Raw genomic sequence first — 17,972 nt, 5'->3', positions numbered from 1 at the left:
CAGAGGCGGTCTGTCTCCTCGTCTCGGGTGGCGTGCTCCGCTGTCGGGTTTCGGTCTGCTGGGCCATCTCTCGGCTCCACTCCGCCAACGTCTCTCGCTGTACCCGGGCCATCCTCCGTGCGAGGCTCTCCAGCGCACTCTGTGCACACTCCCGGTCTCGGGGGAGCTGTGCCAGGACCTCCACTAGGCCTAGTGGAGTTGTGGCTTGTAGCAGGCTCCTGACCACTGGGTCGGTGCTGCCTGTCTCTCCCTCCATCTCCGGGTAGGCTCTCTCTGGACTACTCTCCAGACTTCTTGTCTCCGGGTGCGCTCTCTCCAGACTGCTCCAGGCGACACCCATCTTTGCTCTCTTGTTCTGTCTCCGCCCACATTGAGGGTCGTCCCGGGGCAACTTTTTGATTGTCAGTTCCAGGGGCAGTTCTCTCACACTGATGTACACTTCCAGCATCACAGTCTCTGTTGGTAGGCGCGGTTTCCGCTTTTGGCGCCATTCTTCGACCTGGCCCACGATGGGAGGTGGCCTCTTGCCACCCTCTGGCACGCCCATAATGGCGTCCGCTCTTCCAAGGCGGGAAATCTTTGGAAATGGCGGGAATCGTCTCCCAGTGGCGGGAAACTCCATGGATGGCGGGAAAAAGCTGCAAATGGCGGACAACCGGCGGGAAACGACCTGTGATGGGGTCCGTTGGCGGGGACCCTCCGGAACCGGCGGGAGACTTCTTTTTAAGGTAACGGTGAACTTCTCTTCAGGCACGCAGTACCCGGTTGTTGCGGGCACGTTATCCTGCCGACTACGCCAAAGTTGACGCGGCCCCTGGGCCAGTGTTGTTTGGGGGATACCCGGAGCCGGATCGGATGGGGGTTGTAGTCTCCGAGTGGCGGTGACCCGGTCCGTGCCCAGGGTGTCAAGCTCAGTGTGTGGCAGTCCTTATAGATGTTACTAGATGTTCTTTTATGTCGACTACGCCACCCGTTGAATTATGGTCAATACGGCCGCCGCTGCAGCAGGGTCCGCTGAGGCTGGTGATGTGTGTGCAGCTCAGGTAGTATAACCCCCAACGGGAGGGGTATAGCCTCAGGGGGTCAGGTGTAGAGGATGGTGGTTGTGGAGGTGCAGGGAGGATGGTAATGAGACTCAGAGTCGGGCTGTGCAGTTCAGGGTCTTTACTTACTGCTGTTATGCTGGTCACTCCGGCCTTGAGTGACCGCCCGAGCCGTGCTGCGTCCACCAGGTCCTGGACTCGGCCAACTCCCAAGTAATTCTGGAGCGTGATCCTGAGCTCCCTTTCTGACGTTCCTTCTCTCTGGCCTTCCCCACCAGGGATCCACCTAAATCCGGCTCCCTCGGGCCTCTTGTTGGTAAACCCTTGTCTCTGGGTTCCCTGACCCTATTCCTGGTCTGCCTTCCGGGTGGATTTAGTGGGTGGTCGTGGCAGATCCTGCCCACGACCTCCGGTCTCTGGCTGAGGATTAGTGCCCTCCACCAGCTTGGGATCCGGTACCCTTGTGCCAACTCTTCACCCTCTGATCTAATCTTGGGTTCTTGGAGTTCTCTCTTCTCCCCCTCTGGGTCCTTCTTTCTCCTCTCTCTCTCTCTGGGCCTTGGAGCTGCTCTTCTCCTCTGCTCTCTTCCTCTGACTCCACTCTGACAGACTGACTGACCAAACCTCTACAAAGACCCTGATCTAAGATGGTTCCCACCTTATATACTCCCTCTATGTGTGAGCTCAGGTGACCAGCACCCAATGAGCTCCTAGCACTACCCAGACTGCTCCCCCTATCTGCCCCTACACTACTGGGATGTTCCAACCCCCTCCCACTCCAGCCAGGGACAGACACTGTCGTACCTGCACATTTCTCTAGTGGGAGTACCATTGGTCTGTCCCTCGGAAATGGGATGTGTGTAGTGCATGCAGCCTACTGAGCTCAGTTCCACACTCCATCCTTACCCGGGAGTGGAATATCACACCTCTGGCTTGAGGTGCAATACCCCTGTAGCAGCCGAATCCTCAGGGTGCTACATATAACACATACATGCCCTCCATTATCGGGTCTCATACCAGAGAATCCCAGCCGCACACAATGCCTGCGCTGGGGCATTCTGCTTTGTGGGCACTAGGCCTAAGTCTGTAGTCACACAGAGTGATTGCAGACTTATCACTTTTGACCGGACAACTCCTTTAAGGTCCACTTACACTGCAACATTATCATGTAGAAACGTTCCTTTAGTGTCTAAACAGGCTGCTGAAATTATGTTTGTGCTACAAAAAAGATTATGGTTCTCAGTAGCTCATCATCCTGTGTAAACAGGACTCGGCGCTGCTGAGAACAATTGCAGCCTACAGTATGCCTCCTGAACGCTCTTTTACAGATCATTCAGTGTGCATTGTTAGAGCGGCCTGCCTATGTAAACAGGCTTTTAAATGGCTGTCAATCAGCAAACAAGTCTCTAATCAGCAGTTATTTAGTGCCACCAGTCAATTTGTGTAAATGGACCTTTATTCCAGTTTAACCAAATGGCATTTAGTTCACTAAAAAGCTCATGGTGGTGATCTAAGTATAGTTTGGTAGAGCTACATGAGATTCTCCAATGTTAAAATGTGTCGATATTACAAAAGTCTAAAAGTAGTTTTCAATTAAAACTGGCTAAATACATTAGCTGTTGGCCAAATATTAATTTATCTAACAACTGATCCTCTAAATGCCACCATAATTATACATGCTTACTTGTTCAAGTGTGCATGTTTTTTTCAATGGTAGAGTGGAATAAGCCTATGAAAAAGGGATCAAAATGCCCTCAGATACTCCATACCTATTGCATCATTGGCTGAAATGAATGGGGACAGCTGACCTTTGTATAGTAATTAGAGAGTTGTAGGTGTATTGGTTACCTAACTTCAGTAATGTAGCAAACATGGGGTAGAAGGATGGTTGCCCTGTGCACTGCAATCCATAGGGGTGCACAATTTCACCCTATCACCCCTTCCCCAGGCAGTGAGTGCTATCGCAACAGGCAAGGGGAGTTTCTCATCAGTTGCTGTGGTCGGCATTGCCAGCGAGCAAGATAACAAAGCTCAGTATAATGAAGTGAGCTGTCATCTCAGTCACAAACTAAACTTCACTGCTGCGCTCAAAAAAGAGAAATGACATGACAGAAGGCTAGCATTTATGTACTGAATGAATGAAGAAAAATTTGAACCAAGTGCAGTGAATACGGTACTTTCTTCATTCATTACTAAGAACTACTTTTATATTTTTACACTTTTTTTTATCCTTAATTGAACTTAATGTTCGCAATTGGTTAAGAGTTAGGGTTAGACTTAGGGCTTGGGTAAGGTTTAAGGTTAAGGCTAGGGATGGGCTTAGTGCTGGGATTATGCTTACTTAAAAAAAACAAAAAAAATATAACTGTTATTTTTAATATTTTACCAAAAAGCATAATAAATCCAGGAGGTCAAAGCGCAACCTATAATTACCTCAGTATTTTCCTCAAATTACAACACTGGTGCAAGGAACTCCAGGAACTCTAATGGTTGAAGGGTTAAGGAGGTGAAAATGACTTTGCGTGCCACGGGTGCTTGCCCTCGCCATGCCACTGTCTGACTCCACAGATTTTCTCATCTCCTTCCTAAACCCCAGTTACTTGGGATCAGATAGAGCGCCTTAGAAATACAATAGTGTAAATGTTATATGAATCCTAGAAGAACTAACTCTTTTTATTGTCAAACGTAGAATCATCACAATGATAACAAGAGCAGATCAAAAGCCGCCAGTGACTTACATTATGCCTCAACAAGAGACCATTACGTTACATAATCCCTCCAACAAAGAAAATTTCTTTCTCACAGAAAAGAAAGTTCTGACGGCTGCAATATCCTCCAAGATGCAGATTTACAGCATATAATACACCTCATTTAGCAGTCATAAAAAGAATGACTTAATTGGTTGCCATCCAAACATCACACCCAGCTTAATCTTTTTACTTTACAACCAGGAGAGGCCTATTACAGTTTATCGTAGAAATACATGTTTACTGGCCTTATAAGTGCACTGAACTCATTACCTGCATGACTAATGGCATGCCAGTCATAGTTTACATCTGCTCCTTCATCTAATGGCAATTTGATGTGCTTTTAATATAATATGACAGTAAACATTAAGACTGGTGTAAAGAACTTTGTTACTGATCCAGTAGATTATATATACCTATACCTGATCTATTCAGTACATTGTAAAACCTCTTAAGCTGTACACACATACGTTTGGAGTCATAGTATGATTACTAGGGATAATCAAGTCACGGTTAATGCTGCCATTGTGAGAGCAAAATACCCTCAGTTAATATCTGTGTCCAAAATTGGCAAAGGTGTATAGGTTGTATTGCTCGTGAACTTTCCTACTCAAGCTTCTGTAAGGCTTGATATCTATCTATCTATCTATCTATCTCTCTCTCTCTCTATCTATTATCTATCTATCTCTCTCTATCTATCTATCTATCTATCTCTCTATTGTAGATTCTGAGCCCTAATGGGGACAGAGACCGATATGAGTTATGACAATCTGTGTGCTGCATTGTAGAATATGTTGGCGTTCTTTAAATTAATAAAATAGGTTTAGTCTGTGTGGAATATCTCTACGCCCCTTTCCACTCACATGATTGACTGCCTGCAGCATCATCTGGTGATAAAAGCTTGTTACCTTGGGTGTTGTGGGAACTGTTGGGCAGTCACTCATGAAGTATTAGATGGCACCCATAAATGGGCAATTATTTTATCTCTGCAGTTGTGCACACAGGCTTCACAGCCCTATGATGTATATGGTAACATGGTATTAATATGGTAGTAATTAGTGATGAGCAAGCATGCTCGTTTAACCCTTTAACCGAGCACTCTTGGGTGTTTGCCGAGTATCTTCGGCGTGCTCGTATGTTATGTTCGAATCCCAGCGTCTGCATGATTTTTAGCTGTAAGACAGCCTCAACACATGTGATGATTCTCTAACAAACAAGCAATCCCTGCATGTGTTCAGGCTGTCTTACAACTGTAAATCATGCAGACACAGGGACTCGAACATAATATATGAGCACGCCGAGGATACTCAGCAAGCACCCAAGCGTGCTCAATGAAAGGGTTTAACGAGCACGCTCGCTCATCACTAGTAGTAATACTTCAAGAGTATCTACAAGCAACTTCTCCTGCGATAATAGCTGATTGGAGCCACTTCATTCTGAGAAGGGTTTTCTAGGCTTTAGGATAATCTCATTCTTTAAAAGATGTTGCTGTGGGCAGAGGTAGACTACATTCACACATCTGTTTCCATTTTTATATCCATCAAAACCAGTTTTTCTCCCATGTGTCATCTGTTTTGCATCTGTTTTTCCCAATTATTTTGTATCCATTTTTTCTCATACTTTTTTAAAACCTGAAGGTGGTGAGCTGCTTGAACTTATTTTTCCCATTGACACTTAGCAATGTATCCAAGTATCAGATTGAAAACTGGTAAAAGGATGTTTCCCGTATTTCATCCATTTTTGACGTTAACCCATAGTCTTGAATGGCCGAGTCTCAGCCATGAAAACAGATGAGAATAGCTGGTGCTTTGAGATTAACAGAACAGACACATGGATCCATTATAAAAAAAAAAAGATGGCTGAATGGTTCTATTAAATCCTGTGGCCCCGACTGATCAAGACTCTTGATGAACAGTGCGCTCGACTAAAATGTGCCAAATTCATTATGAAGCATGCACCTCTTAATCAATTTGATGCATCTTTCAGCTGCCATGTGCCATCAGTCACCAAAGTACATTTCTTTTGCGATTTACTCCAGTTTGTGGCATAAATTATAATGAATTTGTCTGCTGCACTCGGCCACATCTCATCCCCGCGAAGATTTGACCATTTTTCAAACAGTTGTGTAAAAATGGCAAAATTCGCAACATTTTTGAACAACTACAAGTTGCGCAAAAATTTGGTAATGTTTCTGGGGACTATGGGTCAGTGTACTTTCTGTCTTAAAAACAGAAAGCACATGGATGAGAAAAAGCATGTGTGAATGTAGCCTTACAGTAGTTAACAATAATAATAATCTTTTTATTTATATAGCGCCAACATGTTCCGCAGCGCTTTACAATTTAGACAATTTACAGACATTATGGGAACTGTACCCATTGGGGCTCACAATCTAGATTCCCTATCAGTATGTCTTTGGAGTGTGGGAGGAAACCGGAGAACCCGGAGGAAACCCACGCAAACACGGGGAGAACATACAAACTCCTTGCAGATGTTGTCCTTGGTGGGATTAGAACCCAGGGCCCCAGCGCTACAAGGCTGCAGTCAATTATGTCAATTAACTGAATCCCCGTAGTCGATTTCAGGGTCCAATCACCAAAACGAAGCATAGGTATATGGGAATTGGAGCCAAACACTTTATATAATTCAGATACAGGACACTGAACATTGCAATTAAAGAACACGTGTAACTAACAAGTTATCAAATAATTATTCTACTAAGCATGGAAGGTATGTATGAGTACTTCCTTCCAATGTACCTGTCACAGCAGAATACACCCTTTATATTTACTTTGCAGGTCGTGACTGAAGCTTTGGAGAATGAAGTGTCAGCTGTTATCATACAAGTGGAAGGCATTAGTCGCTGCGGTGTTTTCAGTGGAGAGAATACACATGTGATTTATGAATAAGGTGCAAATCATCACCACTTTCAGACAATACTATTGGCGAAAAAGAGGCCAAAAGTGACTTTTACACATTTTTTTAAAAACACTTCTGAATATTACATTTTATTTTATAAAACTTCCTCCGCAGTCAGTGAGAACTTTAGAATAAGCTGTGATTTTTAAAAGTAATGTTAAAAACTTCATACCACCCCCTACCCTCAGCATATATAAAGCTGGATCACACATTCATTATTTGGGGCAGTTTTTTGGTGCAGTGTTTTAGCCATAGGTAGAGACAAAGGTAATATGGAGATAAAAGAAGGACTTACGCTTTTCCTTATGTTGGATCCACTTCTGGCTTTGTGTTAAAAAAGAATCAGAACTGCATTCCACAATAATGGCGCTTGTTAGATTTAGGCTTTGAAGAATCTCACCTTTTCATGTCACAGGTTGCCGCTTGTCCCGCACTTCTCCATAGACTCCTGGGTGTCAGTCAGTGAGCAGCAGACACACACCCTGGCTGTTGCTGTGCATTCCTGTAACTCTGGGAAAGCCTCCTCCTCCTCCATGACACAGCAATGTCTCTGAGCCTGCTGATCACTAATTTCAGGCTGAGCCCATTTATATCATTTTCTCGTTTTTTGGTCCAAAAATCAGAGTGTTTCTAGATTTCTTCCTATTCCTACTATGTATGTCAGGGAACAGGTTCATCAACTATACAGGGACTGACAGGACGTGTCCTATTTTACAGCGGCACTCTTCTCTTGTCCATCCCCACCCTTAGCCTGGAGAGCTGAGCTGTTTATTCCATGACTGAAATAGACTATTTTTCTTCTAGTCTTTGCTGGTGTCTTCAAACAAAAAAGTAACAAGACCGGCACTGTTCATCTCAACCATGGTGAAAAATTCTATAAGTATTTTACAGGGGAGGAAAGTGCCACATGATATCACCTCTCTCTTAAGGGTGTTTGGACCAATCTCCTTTTCTTTTCACACTGATATAAAAACAAAAGGAAATTGATCCAAACACCTTTAAGAGAGAGGTGATATCATGTGGCACTTTCCTTTGGTTATTTAGTATTTATTATGCGCTTCTTATATAGCGCCATCATGTTCTGCAGAGCTTTACAGACATCATCATCACTGTCCCCATTGGGGCTCAGAATCTAGATTCCCTATCAGTATGTCTTTGGAGTGTGGGAGGAAACTGTAAGATCCAGAGGAAACCCACGCAAACCCCGGAAGAACATACAAACTCGTTGCAGATATTGTCCTTGGTGGGATTTGAACCCAGGACTTCAGTGCTGCAAAGCAACAGTGCTGATCACTGAGCTGAACTTTGTCCCATTTGATGTTAGTAGCTTCATAAGAAGCAAAACAACAATTTAACGTTACACTTCAAATTATTTATGACCAAGACTATACTTGTAGTTGATGGTGCTGACTTCAAAGAAATGTAAAACATTTGAATATCAATTAAAATAAAATTTTACTTCAGGTCAATTTTTTGACTAGTTGGGTATTAGTTCCATTTATAAACACCAAGTGAAATCACATATGACTAAATAAGTTCTAACCATATGACTACTGTGTTTAAAACTCAAATCACAATAATTACACACATAGGAACATATAGCGCTTTTGAAGTTTCAATGCTTTATGTATGTTGTAGCAATGCTACTCACTTAAGAGCAATATGAGGTATCACAGTAACCATTTCTATTGAAAAATCCGGCTGGTTTATTTCAGTCCTCATAAACCACATCACAGGAAAACTTAAATACAGCCCTTGTCCGGCACAAAGTGAAACATAAATCAAAAGTCCATACAATAGTGCTGGTTTTCCCGCTTAGGTTAGAGTCCAGCTTCTCAGTCCTTTAGCAAAGCCACACAATCCAGGGGAGCCTACACTACTCCATACACAGAACCACGTGTGAGATAAACAGGTCTCATTTTACAATGTGAACCACACCCAGGGATGGAGATATGGTGAGCAGCCATCCCGCCTTAACTCTTCAGCTGGTCATATTAAGACCTGGCCCTATCCAGGCCGATAAACCCCTTGTGACTACATAGCACATAGGCGGATTATAATGAGGGCAATCCGGGCGACCGCCCGGGGCCCCGAGCCGGCAGGGGGCCTGCGGCTCCAGGCGGGGTGTGTAATGCCGGATTGCCCTCATTATATGTGCAGGCCGCCGCGGCACATAGCGGTAGCAGTGGCGGGAGGGGGGGGCCCGGACCGCTCCCCCAGCAGCGGCCGCTGCTACTTCTTCATCGGCCGGGCCAGCACTGCAGCAGTTAACTTCCCTGTGCTGGCCCGGCCGCGTCACTGCTAGGAGACACGGCCCTGTGCGCGGCTGTGTCTACTAGCTGTGACGTCACGCAGTGCGCCCCGGCCTGCAGTGCTGCACCGGAAAAGAGACAGAGCAGGCAGGAGGAATGGAGCCGGGGGATGGTGAGTGTGTGTGTGGGCAGATGTGTGTTTGTGGGCAGGTGTCTGTGTGTTTGTGGGCAGGTGTCTGTGTGGGCAGGTGTGTGTGGGCAGGTGTGTGTGTGTATATATGTGTGTGTGTGTATATGTGTGTGTGTGTGGGCAGGTGTGTGTGTGGGCAGGTGTGTGTGTGTTTGTGGGCAGGTGTGTGTGTGGGCAAGTGTGTGTGTGTGTATATGTGTGTGTGTGTGTGTGTGGGCAGGTGTGTGTGTGTGGGCAGGTGTGTGTGTGTGTGGGCAGGTGTGTGTGTGTGTTTGTGGGCAGGTGTGTGTGTGGGCAGGTGTGTGTGTGTGTATATGTGTGTGTGTGTGTGTGTATATGTGTGTGTGGGCAGGTGTGTGTGTGTGTTTGTGGGCAGGTGTGTGTGTGGGCAGGTGTGTGTGTGTGTATATGTGTGTGTGGGCAGGTGTGTGTGTTTGTGGGCAGGTGTGTATATGTGTGTGTGTGTATATGTGTGTGTGGGCAGGTGTGTGTGTGTGTTTGTGGGCAGGTGTGTGTGTGTTTGTGGGCAGGTGTCTGTGTGGGCAATTGTGTGTGTGTGTGTGTGTGTGGGCAGGTGTGTGTGTGTGTGGGCAGGTGTGTGTGGGGGGGCAGGTGTGTGTGTGTGTGTGGGCAGGTGTGTGTGTGTGGGCAGGTGTGTGTGGGTGTGTGTGTGTGTGGGCAGGTGTGTGTGTGTGTGGGCAGGTGTGCGTGTGTGTGTGTGGGCAGGTGTGCGTGTGTGTGTGTGGGCAGGTGTGCGTGTGTGTGTGTGGGCAGGTGTGTGTGTGTATATGTGTGTGTGTGTATATGTGTGTGTGTGTGGGCAGGTGTGTGTGTGGGCAGGTGTGTGTGTGTTTGTGGGCAGGTGTCTGTGTGGGCAAGTGTGTGTGTGTGTATATGTGTGTGTGTGTGTGTGGGCAGGTGTGTGTGTGTGTGGGCAGGTGTGTGTGTGTGTTTGTGGGCAGGTGTGTGTGTGTGTGGGCAGGTGTGTGTGTGTGTATATGTGTGTGTGGGCAGGTGTGTGTGTTTGTGGGCAGGTGTGTATATGTGTGTGTGTGTATATGTGTGTGTGGGCAGGTGTGTGTGTGTGTTTGTGGGCAGGTGTGTGTGTGTGTGTGTGTGGGCAGGTGTGTGTGTGTTTGTGGGCAGGTGTCTGTGTGGGCAATTGTGTGTGTGTGTGTGTGGGCAGGTGTGTGTGTGTGTGGGCAGGTGTGTGTGTATATGTGTGTGTGTGGGGGGCAGGTGTGTGTGTGTGTGGGCAGGTGTGTGTGTGGGCAGGTGTGTGCGTGTGTGGGTGTGTGTGTGTGTGTGGGCAGGTGTGTGGGCAGGTGTGTGTGTGTGTGGGCAGGTGTGCGTGTGTGTGTGTGGGCAGGTGTGCGTGTGTGTGTGGGCAGGTGTGTGTGTATATGTGTGTGTGTGTGTGTGGGCAAGTGTGTGTGTGTGTGTGGGGGGGCAGGTGTGTGTGTGTGGGCAGGTGTGTGTGTGTGTATGTGTGGGCAGGTGTGTGTGTGTGTGTGGGCAGGTGTGTGTGTGTGTGTGTGTGTAGGGGCAGGTTAGAAAGTCTTGCCCTGTTGAACACTACACCTGACTTGAGGCCACCACCTCTTGGTTGTCCAATGTTCTTGCTTCTCTAGGGCTCTTCTCAGATATTCATTATACCAGCTCCCCAGAATACCAAAGCTAGGGTGGGTGACCGCGAGCCCTGATGGTGGTCATAACTGCGGCCACCCAGGGGAAATACTCCATAACAACAATCCCCTGAGGTGGTGTAGGATGTAAGGACCTATTCACACTACATTCAGCGCTGCATTCAGGTCTTTACACAAGGCTTACAACTGAATCCCTGAAATTCAGGATTGTGCTGTCTGAAATGAGACATCTGAAAGCAAAGCAAATGGAGCCTAAAGATTCAGACTTTAGCCTCGGTTTGCCTTTGTTCAAATCAATGGCTATGTCAAGGCCCATCTGAATGCCATTTTTCAGGGATTTAGATAGAAGCCTGGAAAGAGGAGATGAATGCATTGCAAAATTCAGTGTGAATAGGCCCTTATATCTGGAGTCTTGATATTGATGCCACATGCATTTTACTTGTTTTTAACTTAAAAAAAAAATACACACACACAAATTATACACACACACACACACACACACACACACTATACATACACACACACTATACATACATACACACACATTATACACACTATACATACACACACATTATACACACACACTATACATACACACACACTATACATACACACACATTATACACACACACACACACTGATGTGTGTGTGGGCAGGTGTGTGTGGGCAGGTGTGTGTTTGTGTGATGTCTGTCTGTTTGTGTGTGTGTGTGTGGGCAGATGTCATTGTGTGATGTCTGTTTGTATGTATTTTTGTGTTTCAAATGTGTTTATGCGTGTCTGTATATGTTTGTGTGTGTGTATGACTGCATGCGACCTCCTGCTGAGTATAGTTGGCGCCGTGCGGCCTCCTGATGTCTCTGGGGGGGGCGCCGTGCGGCCTCCCGCTGTGTATAGATGGCTACGTGCGGCCCCCCGCTGTGTATAGATGGCTACGTGCGGCCCCCCGCTGTGTATAGATGGCTACGTGCGGCCCCCCGCTGTGTATAGATGGTGCCGTGCGGCCCCCCGCTGTGTATAGATGGCTACGTGCGCCCCCTGCTGTGTATAGATGGCTACGTGCGGCCCCCCGCTGAGTATAGATGTCGCCGTGTGGCCTCCTGCTGTGTATAGATGGCTACGTGCGGTCTCCCACTGAGTATAGATGGCGCTGTGCGGCCTCCTGCTGTCTCTGGGGGGAGCGCCGTGCGGCATCTATACTCAGCAGGAGGCCGCACGTAGCCATCTATACACGTATACTCAGCAGGAGGCCGCACGTAGCCATCTATACGGTGCCATCTATACACAACGGGAGGCCTCACGGCGCCATCTATACACAGCGGGAGGCCGCACGGCGCCATCTATACACTGCGGGAGTCTCAGTGCTTTACAACAGCAGTCAATAAATTCTGCTTGACTAATTCTGAGCACCATAAAGTCTGGTTCGCTTCTAACCTGCTGTCTTCATTTTCAGCTTGCTGAATTCTAACTCATTTACTGTCATTCGAGACGATGCCTTTGCTGGTCTCTTTCACCTTGAATATCTGTAAGTGCTCCACTTAATGTCATATTTTTGATTCTGTTCTTCTTCATCTACTGGCATGTGCAATTGTATGAGCAAGTATTCATATGAATTTATGACCTACTTAAACCTTGGAGGACCTTAAATTTTATTCAATCAAATTTTTTTCCAGTTTAAAACTATGGGACATATATGTGCCTTGGTCCTCAAAGGGTTTTTAAAGGGGCTGCAAACATAAATACGAAAAAAATAATTCAATTAGTGCTTTTTGTGTTCATTTAATTTTTATTTGAAGTCCATTTTTTTTATATACCTTGAAATTAAGCCCTACCCCATGGAATGAAGCCCTACCTACATGACATCTGAGAGCTACATGGATCCCGCTTGTGAGGTGCCTGTCCGTCACTACTATTCAGTTTTAGGGTCCACTCACTAAGCCATATATTCTCTCATGCAAGAGAATAGGGCCAATTATGCTAATGACACTCGGCTCAAACTCTGTCAGAGCTTCAACTGAGTGTGATCCGATTCTCTCGCAGCACAGATATGGAGAAGATGGAGAACTTAATTTCTCCATCTTCTCCATAGTCTCTGTGAGTGTTCATCGGACTGCACTTGGATGACATCCGAGTGCAGTCCAATGTTTTACGTGCACCCGTAGACTTGTATGGGTGCACATGGTCCGAATATCGAATGAGACTATTTTCTCATGCCAATAATCGCAGATCTGCACTGTCCCATAGTATAACATAGGGCCGAGTCCTATCCGATAAAATATCACATAGCATTCGGCCGTGTTATACGACAGTGTGAGCGAGCCCTTAGAGTCAAGGAATATTTACATGCAGATGATGATATTACTCTCCAAGTGTATATTTTTTTAGGTGAGTTCATAGTAAATGCTTTGCCTTTTTGACATGTGATCAACTAAAGAACAAGAAAGATTTAGGACCACCCCTATAGAGAAATGGAAAATAGTTTGGAGGACTTGCATGTCCTTTTTTATTTATTATGAGAAAATCATAAAAGATCCCGTTTTTTAACCATGCTGTGACTTTCTGCTGAGGGAGAGGGAGAGAGCTGCCCTATTCAGAGTCTGTAATAAGACCTGCTGACAAAAGTGTTGAAGATACAGTCTAATGTGAATTAACAATGAAAAAAAGTTAATTTCACAAATGGCTTGTATTTTTTTTAATACAAACTTTTTTGTCTTTACAGCTCCTTTAAAGGGAATCTGTCATCAGGTTTGTGCCACCTAATCTGAGAGCAGCATAATGTAGGGTTAGAGGCACTGATTCCAGTAATGTGTCACTTACTGGGCTGCTTAGTGTTGTTTTGATAAAATCATTGATTTGTCAGAAGGTAATTGACTAGTAAGTTCTGTAGGACCCCACCCCCATCACTGATCAGTAGATTTCTGTGTACACTGAGCATGGGCAGAAAGCTGCCAATCAGTGGTGTGGGTGGGGCTATACAGAGCGCAGCATTCAGAGAGCTGCTAGATCTGCAGCAGATAAAACGGTGATTTTCTCAAAATGACAACAAGCAGCTGAAAAAGTGACACATCGCTGGAATCAGGGTATCTGCCCCTATATTGTGCTGCTCTCAGATGGGGCAGCACAATTAATATTGTGCCAAATTAATTTCCCGTGAACTATCACATGATCTATCACAGGGGATCATGTGACATGTCACGTGATAAATCAGGTGTGGGGGGGGGGCCGCGCCTTCTAAACTGCCCGGGGCCCTTGCTACTCTTAATCCACCCCTGACATAGCATTTAATCTTAATCATGCTAGACGTAAATTCAAAAAAGAAGCAAGACAAAAATATATCTCATACCCTACCATAATTATATATAAATGTAAAGCAAAATTGCATAATAAATATAGGGTACTTAGTGAACTATTTTTGATAAAAAAAAGTATACAAGCCGTCCCACCAGCGGCAAGGTGACCCTAAATTGGGACGGTACCTATACTGCCTATATTAAAAACCTTACTGTATATCAAAGTTGAAGTAATGCATATAAAAGGGTAGACAAATAGGACCGGGTCCCAACTCCAGACCACCTAGGCCCGTGGTAAGCTACATATATACCAATCAGCTCAACAAAGGGCATGCCACACCCTTAAATTGCACAGAATGCAAACAAGTCAAAAAACCAGACAATGTGAACTGAGGTCTAAGATGGCAGACATACAAGAAACAGAGGCATGTTCACACTAGCAAAAAAGAAGCAAGACAAAAATATATCTCATACCCTACCATAATTATATATAAATGTAAAGCAAAATTGCATAATAAATATAGGGTACTTAGTGAACTATTTTTGATCAAAAAAAGTATACAAGCCGTCCCACCAGCGGCAAGGTGACCCTAAATTGGGACGGTACCTATACTGCCTATATTAAAAACCTTACTGTATATCAAAGTTGAAGTAATGCATATAAAAGGGTAGACAAATAGGACCGGGTCCCAACTCCAGACCACCTAGGCCCGTGGTAAGCTACATATATACCAATCAGCTCAACAAAGGGCATGCCACACCCTTAAATTGCACAGAATGCAAACAAGTCAAAAAACCAGACAATGTGAACTGAGGTCTAAGATGGCAGACATACAAGAAACAGAGGCATGTTCACACTAGCAAAAAAGAAGCAAGACAAAAATATATCTCATACCCTACCATAATTATATATAAATGTAAAGCAAAATTGCATAATAAATATAGGGTACTTAGTGAACTATTTTTGATCAAAAAAAGTATACAAGCCGTCCCACCAGCGGCAAGGTGACCCTAAATTGGGACGGTACCTATACTGCCTATATTAAAAACCTTACTGTATATCAAAGTTGAAGTAATGCATATAAAAGGGTAGACAAATAGGACCGGGTCCCAACTCCAGACCACCTAGGCCCGTGGTAAGCTACATATATACCAATCAGCTCAACAAAGGGCATGCCACACCCTTAAATTGCACAGAATGCAAACAAGTCAAAAAACCAGACAATGTGAACTGAGGTCTAAGATGGCAGACATACAAGAAACAGAGGCATGTTCACACTAGCAAAAAAGAAGCAAGACAAAAATATATCTCATACCCTACCATAATTATATATAAATGTAAAGCAAAATTGCATAATAAATATAGGGTACTTAGTGAACTATTTTTGATCAAAAAAAGTATACAAGCCGTCCCACCAGCGGCAAGGTGACCCTAAATTGGGACGGTACCTATACTGCCTATATTAAAAACCTTACTGTATATCAAAGTTGAAGTAATGCATATAAAAGGGTAGACAAATAGGACCGGGTCCCAACTCCAGACCACCTAGGCCCGTGGTAAGCTACATATATACCAATCAGCTCAACAAAGGGCATGCCACACCCTTAAATTGCACAGAATGCAAACAAGTCAAAAAACCAGACAATGTGAACTGAGGTCTAAGATGGCAGACATACAAGAAACAGAGGCATGTTCACACTAGCAAAAAAGAAGCAAGACAAAAATATATCTCATACCCTACCATAATTATATATAAATGTAAAGCAAAATTGCATAATAAATATAGGGTACTTAGTGAACTATTTTTGATCAAAAAAAGTATACAAGCCGTCCAACCAGCGGCAAGGTGACCCTAAATTGGGACGGTACCAATACTGCCTATATTAAAAACCTTACTGTATATCAAAGTTGAAGTAATGCATATAAAAGGGTAGACAAATAGGACCGGGTCCCAACTCCAGACCACCTAGGCCCGTGGTAAGCTACATATATACCAATCAGCTCAACAAAGGGCATGCCACACCCTTAAATTGCACAGAATGCAAACAAGTCAAAAAAACAGACAATGTGAACTGAGATCTAAGATGGCAGACATACAAGAAACAGAGGCATGTTCACACTAGCAAAAAAGAAGCAAGACAAAAATATATCTCATACCCTACCATAATTATATATAAATGTAAAGCAAAATTGCATAATAAATATAGGGTACTTAGTGAACTATTTTTGATCAAAAAAAGTATACAAGCCGTCCCACCAGCGGCAAGGTGACCCTAAATTGGGACGGTACCTATACTGCCTATATTAAAAACCTTACTGTATATCAAAGTTGAAGTAATGCATATAAAAGGGTAGACAAATAGGACCGGGTCCCAACTCCAGACCACCTAGGCCCGTGGTAAGCTACATATATACCAATCAGCTCAACAAAGGGCATGCCACACCCTTAAATTGCACAGAATGCAAACAAGTCAAAAAACCAGACAATGTGAACTGAGGTCTAAGATGGCAGACATACAAGAAACAGAGGCATGTTCACACTAGCAAAAAAGAAGCAAGACAAAAATATATCTCATACCCTACCATAATTATATATAAATGTAAAGCAAAATTGCATAATAAATATAGGGTACTTAGTGAACTATTTTTGATCAAAAAAAGTATACAAGCCGTCCCACCAGCGGCAAGGTGACATTAAATTGGGACGGTACCTATACTGCCTATATTAAAAACCTTACTGTATATCAAAGTTGAAGTAATGCATATAAAAGGGTAGACAAATAGGACCGGGTCCCAACTCCAGACCACCTAGGCCCGTGGTAAGCTACATATATACCAATCAGCTCAACAAAGGACATGCCACACCCTTAAATTGCACAGAATGCAAACAAGTCAAAAAACCAGACAATGTGAACTGAGGTCTAAGATGGCAGACATACAAGAAACAGAGGCATGTTCACACTAGCAAAAAAGAAGCAAGACAAAAATATATCTCATACCCTACCATAATTATATATAAATGTAAAGCAAAATTGCATAATAAATATAGGGTACTTAGTGAACTATTTTTGATAAAAAAAAGTATACAAGCCGTCCCACCAGCGGCAAGGTGACCCTAAATTGGGACGGTACCTATACTGCCTATATTAAAAACCTTACTGTATATCAAAGTTGAAGTAATGCATATAAAAGGGTAGACAAATAGGACCGGGTCCCAACTCCAGACCACCTAGTCCCGTGGTAAGCTACATATATACCAATCAGCTCAACAAAGGGCATGCCACACCCTTAAATTGCACAGAATGCAAACAAGTCAAAAAACCAGACAATGTGAACTGAGGTCTAAGATGGCAGACATACAAGAAACAGAGGCATGTTCACACTAGCAAAAAAGAAGCAAGACAAAAATATATCTCATACCCTACCATAATTATATATAAATGTAAAGCAAAATTGCATAATAAATATAGGGTACTTAGTGAACTATTTTTGATCAAAAAAAGTATACAAGCCGTCCCACCAGCGGCAAGGTGACCCTAAATTGGGACGGTACCTATACTGCCATTATTAAAAACTTTACTGTATATCAAACTATTTTTGATCAAAAATAGTTCACTAAGTACCCTATATTTATTATGCAATTTTGCTTTACATTTATATATAATTATGGTAGGGTATGAGATATATTTTTGTCTTGCTTCTTTTTTGCTAGTGTGAACATGCCTCTGTTTCTTGTATGTCTGCCATCTTAGACCTCAGTTCACATTGTCTGGTTTTTTGACTTGTTTGCATTCTGTGCAATTTAAGGGTGTGGCATGCCCTTTGTTGAGCTGATTGGTATATATGTAGCTTACCACGGGCCTAGGTGGTCTGGAGTTGGGACCC

At 44.2% G+C, this 17,972-nt stretch overlaps 1 protein-coding gene across 2 annotated transcripts in view; it reads right to left on the bottom strand.

Annotated features, from left to right (window-relative positions):
• The window catches only part of PLEKHG7 (pleckstrin homology and RhoGEF domain containing G7), an 82,429-nt gene extending 74,884 nt beyond the window's left edge, over positions 1-7,545 (bottom strand). Inside the window, exons 1-2 of one of the 2 annotated variants that reach the window (XM_073651651.1) lie at positions 7,110-7,545; positions 7,005-7,029 (exon numbers count right to left, since the gene is read on the bottom strand). In XM_073651651.1, the coding sequence (XP_073507752.1) occupies positions 7,005-7,029; positions 7,110-7,117 (33 nt within the window). In that variant the 5' untranslated portion in view covers positions 7,118-7,545. The remainder of the gene's footprint in view (positions 1-7,004; positions 7,030-7,109) is intronic. The other variant, XM_073651652.1, reaches the window with a different exon arrangement.
• Positions 7,546-17,972: the final 10,427 nt, after the last annotated feature.

The sequence above is a fragment of the Phyllobates terribilis genome, unplaced genomic scaffold (genome assembly GCF_046119375.1).
Source record: "Phyllobates terribilis strain yellow unplaced genomic scaffold, ASM4611937v1 Scaffold_11__3_contigs__length_659146591, whole genome shotgun sequence".
In the NCBI taxonomy this organism is placed as follows: domain Eukaryota; kingdom Metazoa; phylum Chordata; class Amphibia; order Anura; family Dendrobatidae; genus Phyllobates; species Phyllobates terribilis.
The sequence above is the reverse complement of the archived record's forward strand: the minus strand, read 5'-3'. Positions and strand labels throughout refer to the sequence as shown.